Source organism: Thermobia domestica, chromosome 3, assembly GCF_964235325.1.
Source record: "Thermobia domestica chromosome 3, izTheDome1.hap1.1, whole genome shotgun sequence".
Classification (NCBI taxonomy): Eukaryota; Metazoa; Arthropoda; class Insecta; order Zygentoma; family Lepismatidae; genus Thermobia; species Thermobia domestica.
The window spans coordinates 334265660-334276678 of record NC_137456.1 but is presented as its reverse complement, the minus strand read 5'-3'; the positions used below and the strand labels follow the sequence as shown (position 1 = coordinate 334276678).

The 11019-nt window shown below is 39.4% G+C and overlaps 2 protein-coding genes across 2 annotated transcripts; one reads left to right on the top strand and one right to left on the bottom strand.

Annotated features, from left to right (window-relative positions):
• The first annotated feature begins 1476 nt into the window (after positions 1–1476).
• Positions 1477–2844, top strand: LOC145682324 (uncharacterized). The gene has a single exon (XM_081753900.1). The coding sequence runs from the start codon at positions 1477–1479 to the stop codon at positions 2842–2844; it is 1368 nt and encodes a 455-aa protein (XP_081610026.1).
• Positions 2845–7228: 4384 nt separating this feature from the next.
• On the bottom strand, positions 7229–10798 carry LOC145682323 (uncharacterized). The gene has a single exon (XM_081753899.1). The coding sequence runs from the start codon at positions 10796–10798 to the stop codon at positions 7229–7231; it is 3570 nt and encodes a 1189-aa protein (XP_081610025.1).
• Between the last annotated feature and the right edge of the window lie 221 nt (positions 10799–11019).

The window sequence follows — 11019 nt, the reverse complement described above, 5'->3', positions numbered from 1 at the left end:
TGTAGTTAGTTACTGTACTAAGCATTGATCAAGTATTGCAAACGTACTTGTGAGATCAGTGCAGATACCCTACATAGGAGATTGACAGAGGATTTTCATCTTCTGGAGGGTTTAACTTAAATTTTGAAGGTCATTGTTTGTTATCACACTTTGACCAACTATTTTGTCGCTTTGTTAGGGCTACTGTTTACATCAGTTTATGCGGTGCATATTTGTATCGCACCATGCATAAGCTACCGGGATTAGTTCAAGGTCCCACAAATAAAGCAGTGGTTGATGCCAAACGCGATCCGCGAACCAATCGACGTACCCGTCAGCTCTCGGAGGGTAGTTTAGAGTCGGCTGATAAGCGTTCCAGATCTCGCTCTCTTACCTATATTCGCAAGCCGGAAGAATCAGAACCAATGCAGACGGTCACTGGGAATCCTAGCACATCTACTGTTGGATTACAACCGTCATATGCAGCCACCCTTGCTCGTCCTAAATTGCATTCTTTCCTTCTAACTAACTTCGACCCAAAGTACAGTAACACCCACCATATCTTTAATCAGATTATTAAGTATCTTCCAAGGGCTAGTATCCAACAGATAGTTTTCACCAGGGGCGGTGTTATTGTTAAATCTCAGGACGAAAATTTTGGCATTACTCTCCGTAATAAGGCCAGTTACGAGATTTTTGGCAAATCTGCACAACTGTCTAAGCTTCCTGACAAAATCAAGCAAACTCCTCCACCTTCGAGAACACCAATGATGTCCGTAGTTATTCACGGAGTTTTACCTGAAATAACAGATGATGAGGTGCTTGAGGAGCTAAAAGCAGAGGGAATTGAAGTGACCAAATGTATTCGTATCCGAAATAATAACGGTCCAACATATATGGTGAGAGTCCTGACTACTTCTCAATCCTCCATCGATGCCTTGTTACAAGATGGCGCATACATATTTAAGAAACGTCATAGGGTGGAACCATCCCGAACAAGCCTCCCTCTTCCCATTAGATGTGAAAGGTGCCAGGTGTATAACCAACATATAACGGCTAAGTGTCCAAATGTCGTAAAATGCGGCTACTGTGCTGGCAACCATGATACTAAAGAGTGTCCGAATACAGGAAAACCACCTCTATGCTCGACCTGTTCCAGTGACAAGCACCAAACGTATAGTTATAAATGTAAAGGCAAACCGAACCCAACTCCTGACCACCCGGAGATGACGGTACCGCTACGTACCATAGATTCTAACGTGTCTTTGTCACAGTCTATCACCTCTCCTCTTATTCTGGAAAACTTCCTCCGCTACAAAACACTCATATTACAAAATATTTTCCCATTCCAACGTCAACTTATACTAGATCATGTTATTGCAGCAGCCTCCTCTATATTTCAAGTTAACTTGTATGCTACATATTCTGGACCACACGTTCATTTCCATATTGCTCCCCGAGATACAGCAGTTTAACTCCGTAATTTTGTGTATGAATATGGCGCTTACACTTCTTTTTCTGAACATTCGTTCTTTAGCGCAACACCGCATACTATTTGAGGAGTTACTGTTTGAGGAAAATATCGATTTATTTGTACTAAATGAGGCACTCAAACCTGCTACTTATGTCCGATTTCCTCGATATCAATTTCTTCGCTGCGATTATGGAGACAATAACGTACGAGCCCAAGGTGGCGCTGCAATTGTAGTTCGTAATAAACTCACTTATAGATGCAACTCTGTTCCGCAGCATATGCAGTTACCGGAACACCTAGTGACAACAGTTTACGTTCCTCACCTTATATTAACAGTAGCTACAATATACGTTCGGCCAGGTCATATCATTCCTCTTGCCTTCTTCACCTGTTTGTTTCACCACTTTAAACATCTTGTCATATTAGCCGACGTTAATATTCACAGTCGCTGTGCCCGTGATAAAGCTGAGTTTTTCGATCATATAACTCTTAATTTAAACGGGCATGTCCACCAATTGCCCAAACATACGCGACCAAGCACTCAGACTACACCCGATGTTGTTATTAGCACTGCCTCTATGGTCGATAAATGTAATATACATGTACTAGATTGTATCGGCAGCGACCATCTTCCGGTGAAAGTCATTATCAACCATCAGAGACGACAACTATCTGAATCAAATATGAGAACTATCATGTTATACGACAAGGCGAACTGGGATCAGTTTTGTACTGATTTAGATATTGCTATTGCCTCCTTTGTACCACCGACATCAGAGACCGACCTTAATAATACCGTCGATAGCATTAGCACAACTATCACCAGTAGCGCCAACAAAAACATGCCTACATATCGAGGCAAAACATACCAAGCTATGCTACCTCCGCAGTACTTGACTCTCGTCAAAAAGTCTCGCACTTACTTTCGAAAATACGAACAAACACGGAATCCAGAGTATTTGACTCAAGCAAGACGATGGAAAAGGACAGTTCATAACTATATTGTTGCTGATAAACGGCTTACCTGGAGCAAAGCATGCAATCAATTGAATACAGAGTCACATCCCACGAAATACTGGAAAAAATTTCATCTTCTAACTGGACAGACAGTTAGTTCATCTTATCCTCTCATACAGGATAATCAATCTCTAGATACAGATCAAGATAAAGCAGACGCTTTAGCCACACATCTTCAGTCAGTATTTACACCTCCGCCTTGCACACATCAATTCAGCCCTAGAGTTTCTGAAGAGGCAATTGGTCAATTACTTCAACCTTCCATCCAGCATACTTTAGAAGCGGATAATCCTTTGACTCGTGAAATCACTTCCGCGGAGATACAGTCCATCATCAAGCGGAAACGCAGTACTGCCCAGGCTTTGACCAAATAACTTACAGATTACTTAAGGAATGTTCGGTCAATTTTTTCATATTTCTAGCATCGATATATACATTTATGCTTAGAACTGGTTTCTATCCTCTTGAGTGGAAGGTATCTAAAGTCTGTATGTTTCTGAAACCTAAAAAAACACCGCATTCCGTACAGTCCTATCGTCCAAACCAATTAACCTCCACGTTAGGCAATCTCTAGATACAGATCAAGATAAAGCAGACGCTTTAGCCACACATCTTCAGTCAGTATTTACACCTCCGCCTTGCACACATCAATTCAGCCCTAGAGTTTCTGAAGAGGCAATTGGTCAATTACTTCAACCTTCCATCCAGCATACTTTAGAAGCGGATAATCCTTTGACTCGTGAAATCACTTCCACGGAGATACAGTCCATCATCAAGCGGAAACGCAGTACTGCCCAGGCTTTGACCAAATAATTTACAGATTACTTAAGGAATGTTCGGTCAATTTTTTCATATTTCTAGCATCGGCATATACATTTATGCTTAGAACTGGTTTCTATCCTCTTGAGTGGAAGGTATCTAAAGTATGTATGTTTCTGAAACCCAACGAACCACCGCATTCCGTACAGTCCTATCGTTCAATCCAGTTAACTTCCACGTTAGGTAAAGTCTTTGAAAAAATACTCGTATTTCGTTTACACCCATACATTATGGATCTACAACTTCTACCTCTCCATCAAACTGGATTTCGAACTCATTATAGCATAAATGATCAACTACTTCGTCTAACTACCATTATTACCAATCATTATAATAAGTCGCTTCCGTCCTGTTTCGTTTTAATGGATCTGGAAAAAGCTTTTGATCGGATTTGGCATTATGGATTATTTTATAAACTTCCTAAACTATGTCTTCCAATTACATACCTCCGAGTCATATTTTCTTTTATACTCAACCGAATAGCCTACGTCAGCATAAACAACTCATCATCACATCCAGTCTCTCCATACGCAGGAGTACCGCAAGGTTCTAGTCTATCTCCTCTTTTATACATACTCTATGCTTCCGATTTACCGTCTCCATCGCCGAACACTTATCTCTTTCAATATGCTGATGATACAGCTTTTCTTACACTGGGAAACACGATACAGCAGATTAATACAAACGTACAGACTACAATTACTAGCTTTCTGAATTGGTGTAGTAAATGGAGACTTTCAGTTAATGAAGACAAAACACAAACACTTTTTATTTTACCTCCTAAATGCTGCAGCAAAGTTAGACGAAATCCAAATTTACTACAGATACGTGTGGGAGGTCACTTTCTTCAACCAGCTAAAACAGTAACATACTTAGGAATCATTTTTGACGATAAGTTGCGATGGACACCCCAGCTTCAGAAACCTGTTATCAAAGCGAAGAACCGCTTACAACTTCTTCGTCGTCTGGTTGGTCAGACCTGGGGTTTAAATTCCAAATTATTGCTTAACACATACAAAGCATTTATGCGGAGTATACTTACATTTGGACACATAGCCTGGTGTTCAGCGCCTCCGAAATTTTACAATAGACTTGAAATTCTTGAGAGACATGCCATTCGTCTTGCATTTAGGATAAAACTTCCCTATCATAATACTGACTTGTATGGCAATATTACCTTTCCTCCGCTTGTTTAACACATAGCACAATTGCGTCAGAAGTTCATAACTACCAGTCTCCATGATCGTAAGGATATCTTTCTTGACACCATATTTACAGATTTACAACAAGAATCTCAATCTAAGTACTGCTATACACCACTCAGAGTTTTGCTTTCCATATACATCCGCACTCTTCCAGCAGATCACCACCATGCCACCTTCTTCCGTCACCAACTCATCCGTCAACATCTTCCACATCTTTTTCCATCACTAAGTGTCTCACTACAACACTAATCTGGGCTTACCCCATGTTTCTCATCAGTCCTGAGCCGCCCCAGGACAGAAGATTAATCTGCATTTGTTTGTACTAACATCTATATGTTGTGTTGTGGCGTTACGAGCACCTCACTCATCATCATTTTTCCATTTTTTGCATTTTCTACGTTATTTATTAGTTTCAGTTTTTTTCCGCACCTTTTTGTTATCTTTTGTATGTGCACCTTTTCTTACTAGTTTGTTATTATTCATATATTATTAATGTTATTGTTGTTTAATATCTTTATTTTTTGATTTTTGTTTGTGTATAATATAATAACAATAATTGTTTCACAGCTCTTTGACCAGCTATGAGTTTAATAAAGAATAATTGATGCTCCCACACCCCTGGCCAAGAGAGAGGGCGAAACCCTCTAGTGGCCGTTTTTTTATACCCATTCATTCCAAGTTCTTCAGCAATCAACCAATGTTATACTTAAATTGAAGCCCAACACCTTCCAACTCAATAAATAAAGTACTGTCACTACCCACCACTCTAAAGAAAAAGATATATATCGTATAAGCACTAAATGGATTTTATATATATATTTTTAGAGAAGCATGACTAGGTGTTGTATGCCTATGCTTCAAAGGCACAATAATATACCATAGAAGCTTTCCAGTACTTCGCTGTGGTAATGGGAATTCTGAATTCTTTCTGGTATTCGATTCCTTGAGTTCAAGGATTCATAAAAAGTAACGAGTAACGTTACTTTGATTACAAGGACTCATGTGTCCCTCTGAATCCTTGTACTCAGTTGTAGTGATGCCAGTTGCCTTTTGGGTTTCTTTCCCTGTATTCTGATTTCCGTACTCAAACAAGTTTTCAAGATTTTGTTTCTCGTTTCCGTCGATGCATTTAGTTTGGCTTCGTAGTACAGTAAACCCTCGTTAACACGAATTCCAAGGGACTGAAAAATCAGGAGTTCGTGTTAAAAAAATTCGTGTTAACCGAGGACCCAAATTTTATTATTCGAATACATTTTCTTCATACATACGCACTACAGTATACAGACTATATATACCACTACAGTATATTATGTATGTCATAGAAAACACTAGAGATGGTATCGAGACGAGACTGAGTAGTCTCGGTCTCGTCTCGGTTCTAAATTCGAGACGAGACCAAGACTATTCTCCGTCTTAATATCATCCACAGAATTGTATCGAGACGAGACTGAGAGTTTCGGTCTCGTCTCGATTTCGAAAAGCACGGCTCGGTCTCAAATTCGAGTTATGATCGAGATCGAGACTAGTTTCGGTCTCGGTACCGTCCTTTAAAAAGTGAAAACACTACAGTAAGCTTATTACGGTATCTTCGAAGATTAAAAAAAAGTTTCCACGCAGAAAATCCAGGTCAAGTTATAAAATTGATACCTCCGCTAGCAAGTTGGATACCGCTAGTAACGGAAAGGTATTTATGACTGCTGTCACCAGTTTGGAGAGAAGATGTTTTGTCTCGAGCTGTCGCCAGCAGCTCGTCTGCCAAGCACCTGCATGTTCAGCGCTTGACGGAGGACAGAATCAACACCTCATAAGAGAGGAAAGATACCGGTTTCTGGTTTTTCTCTTATTTACAAGGCAATTTTCGTCTGTATAAATACTGTATGACAAAAACTGATCTGGAGTGAAATCTGAAATAAGAAAAATCTGAAAAAAAAAACAAAGGATTGAAAGTTCGTGTTAAATGAAAACCTTTACTGACTCAAGGGACTAAAAATTAGTTCGTGATTCGTGCTAACCGAAATTCGTGTTAACCGAAATTCGTGTTAACCGATAAAACTTCCTATAAGATAACGTACAGCGATGCCGGAACCGAAATTTTGTTCGTCCTAACCGAGTGTTCGGCTTAAGCGAGTTCGTGTTAACGAGGTTATACTGTAGTTCGTATATCTTCGGCAGCATACATTTCATAAAGCAATCAAGTAGAATTCAGCTTTGGGTGAGTGAAAGGTGGTCGATGTAATCCTTGTGTAGGCGCTGGTTTCTTAATAATTCTTCGACGTTGCTTGAGACTTCAATATATTTGTATTTCATAAAACACAAAATTATATGAATTCAAAAAATACAAACAAAGTTGCTAGATGAACATTATTATATGTAGATTAATGCGATAATAACACAATACACGTAGCTACCGTTGCTTTCTTGGTGTCACGTTTTTACACACACACTCTCACCCCTGCTGGGGAGAAAAAGTATTAGTTTTTATGTTGCTGCCTCTTCATTTACTTACTGGCGTTAGTTTTTATTGAGAAGAACGCTCAGTTCTGAACATACCGCCCGCCTTGAAGGAATTTCTTCAACAAATCTATGAATGATTAATTTGGTTCATGAACTTAATATACACAACAATAGATAACACAAGTTATGAATGAATGATATAAACATAAACAGAATAATACACACACAACACAACACACTATGAATCACACAATGTACACACTATGAATACACCAACACATTAACTCTCCTTAGGAAGCGGGCACAATTGACGAATAGATCTTGTTGTTGTACCTCTGGTAGTTTTTACTGTCGCCACTCGTACTATTCCGTCCTTCCCAGGAAACAATTGCACAATACGTCCAGTTTTCCATTTTAGAGGTGGAATGTTATCTTCTTTGATGAGCACCAAATCACCTTCCAGAAGGTTGGGGAATTTTCTTCTCCACTTGGATCGTTCTAGAAGACTTGATAGATACTCCCTTGACCATCTGGACCAGAATTGCTGACGAAGTTGTTGTATGTATTGCCATCTCGAAAGTCTGTTGACAGGAATATTTTTCAAGTTAGGTTCTGACATGGTAGTGAGTGCGTCGCCTATTAGGAAATGACCAGGTGTTAAAGGATGTAGGTCGTTTGGATCATTTGATAATGGTGTTAAGGGTCTAGAGTTTAAGCAAGCCTCAATCAGTGTCAAAATAGTGTTCATCTCTTCGTAGGTGAGTGAAGCATTTCCCACAGCTCTCTTTAAATGGTATTTGAGAGATTTAATTGATGATTCCCATAAGCCTCCGAAGTTTGGTGATCTCGCTGGAATAAAAACCCACGTGATGTTATCAGCTGCTAGAAAATTATGTAATTTTTCTTTATGGTGTTCTGATTCAAATAAAGTCTTCAATTCTTGTAGTTCCCTTTTTGCACCAACGAAGTTACTTGCATTGTCAGAATACAGTTTAGCGCATTTTCCTCGACGAGCCATGAATCGCTTTAATGCTCCAATAAACGCCTCTGTAGTTAGATCACTAACAAGTTCAATGTGAACCGCCTTAGTCGCAAAACACACGAAAAGTGCTATATATGCCTTATGGAGTTTGGCTCCCCGTCGGTTACTCGATTTAAGGTAAATGGGCCCACAGTAGTCAACGCCGCTGTGAAGAAATGGTCTTGTTGGTTGAACTCTGTCAGCTGGTAGATCTCCCATCATCTGTTTACCATCTTTAGGATTGTTTCTGAAACATGTGACACACTGATGCACAACTTGACGAACCAAGTTTCGTCCACGTATTGGCCAATACGATTGTCGCAGGGATGATAACAATAATTGAGGCCCGGCATGCAATAGCTTCTTATGTTCTTCTTGGGCAATTAACTTTGTCAAGTTGCAGTTAGCTGGAAGTACAATAGGATGTTTTTGTCCTTCAGTAAGATCTGCTGCATTTAATCTTCCTCCGACTCTGATGATTTGCCTCTCATCCAAGTATGGGTTCAAATTTCTCAGTTGACTTTGGTTGTCGACTTCCTTTCCTGATCTCAATGCATTTAATTCCTTGTGAAATGCTTGTTGCTGTGATAGTTTAATAAGACATTTGAGTGCTTCATGTAATTCACTTACTGTAAGATGTCCATGCTGTCTGTCACAATTAGATCTTCTCATGTTGTGTGTGAATCGTAGGCAATAAGCAGTTACACGTTGCAATTTTCTTAATGATGAATATTTGTCTAAGAGTTGACACGGTGTTGTAGAAACCATTACTGCTGTATTTTTTCGTCGCTCGGGAACATCGCTTAGGTCACAAACATCTTCCCTCGTCTGTGAGTCTAATTTCTCAGATAGCCAGGAAGGCCCATGCCACCATAATTCATTATCAAGAATTTCTGACGGTGTTAATCCTCTCGATATATGATCTGCTGGATTCTCCTCTGTTCTGATGTGTCTCCATTCATAGTTACAAGTCAGCTGTTGAATTTCCGCTACACGATTTGCAACATACGTCTTCCATTGAGAACAAGGTCCTCTTATCCATGCTAATACAATGGTGGAATCTGACCATAAAACAACCTTATCGATCTTGCAGTGTAATGCTTGTATTACTTTCTGAGTTAGCTGTGCAAGTAACAAAGCTGCACAAAGTTCTAGGCGAGGAATAGTTGTCTTCTTCAAAGGTGCTACTCGAGATTTTGAACATAGTAAGTTTGCTGTGAATTTTCCATTTTTTGTACTAGATGTTACATATATACAAGCTCCATATCCATTCTGAGATCCGTCGCAAAATCCATGAATTTCTACCTGCGATTGTGTTTCTTGAATAACCTTCCGCTGAACATGTAGTGATTCCAACTCTTGAAGTTGCTGCTCAAAAGTTTCCCACTCTGAATGCAATGGGGCTGGAACCTTTTCATCCCAATTCAATTTTAATTCCCACAAACGTTGCAGAAATATTTTTGCCTTAAGAATAACTGGTCCTATTAATCCTAAGGGATCAAATATGCTCGCTACTGTAGCAAGAATAGTTCTTTTCGTGATTTGTTGAGGGTTGTTTCTTGGTTTGACAGAGAAAGAAAATGTGTCTTTAATGGGATTCCACAACAATCCTAAACTTCTTGTGATGCAATCATCATTTGGTTGAATGGTGAAATTTGATTCTTGAAGTTCACTGGGTATTTTTGAAAGCAGTGAAGTGTCGTTGCTACACCATTTTCTCAAACAAAACCCACCTCTTTGCAGAAGAGTTGTGAGTTGACCTTGTAATTCATGTAGTTCCTTCTTCGTGTTTGTCCCTGTTTGAAGATCATCAATATAGAAATCCCTCATTACAACTTCTGCTGCCTTAGGGAAATTCTTCTTCTCTTCTATGGCTAGTTGCTGAAGACATCTAGTGGCTAGGAAAGGAGCTGCTGCAGTACCATATGTTACAGTTTTGAGTCGATATATCTTTATTGCTTCTTGAGGGTTTTCTCTCCACAGTATTTTCTGGTAGTTTCCATCTGAATCATGTACCCTAATGTTGCGATACATCTTCTCTATATCAGCTGTCATGACGTATTGATGTTGCCTGAATCTTGCTATTATGGAAAATAATTCTTCTTGGATTGTAGGCCCGACTCTCATCGTGTCATTTAATGAAAGTCCAGAAGTTGTTTTGCACGATGCATCAAATACAACCCTGAGTTTGGTAGTAGTACTGGTCTCCTTCATAACGCAATGATGGGGAAGATAGTAGTCTGGCATCATTGTATCGCTCTCTGCTCTAGTTATTTCTTCCATATGGCCCAAATCTTCGTACTCTTTCATGAACGCTATATATGCCCTTTTTTTCTCAGTATCCTTCATAAGCCTTTTTTCCATTGAATAAAGTCTTCTCGTTGCAATCTCCTTGGATTTACCAAGATTCCCCACATTTTCTTTAAAGGGAAGTCTGACGATGAATCTCCCAGTCTCGTCTCTACGGCGTGTTTCTTTGAAGTGTCTTTCATATTCTGCCTGCTCTTGACTTAATGGATGTTTTGTTGAACATTCTTCTATCGTCCAGAATTTTTGTAATTGCTCGTGTATTTTTTCTGTTGTGGAGAGGTGACACACATTTGTCGAAATGTGTGGTTGATTGTCTATTTTTCCAGCTACAATCCAGCCAAACAATGTTTTGTGCAAGGTTGGATACCCTGCCTTGAGTTTTATTTGCCCTTCACAAAGTAAATCAAAGAATACTTCCGCCCCCAATAACATGTCAATACGCTGTGGTATGTTGAAGCTAGGATCTGCTAATTCAATGTTGGAAGGTATTTCCCACGATGACGTGTCTACACGAACCATAGGTAAGTCTTGTGATATTTGCGGCAATATGATGAAGTCTAAAGTGGCTGAATAATTGTTTGTCTTGACTTAATTGTAGCCTGAACGCTATGGCATGACCTTGTATTAGCATTACCTATACCATTTATGTGTACAACGCTATTACTCTTTGTTAGTCCCAATAATTGAACCATTCTGTTTGTTAGAAAATTGGACTGAGAAGCACAATCGAGAAGTGTTCG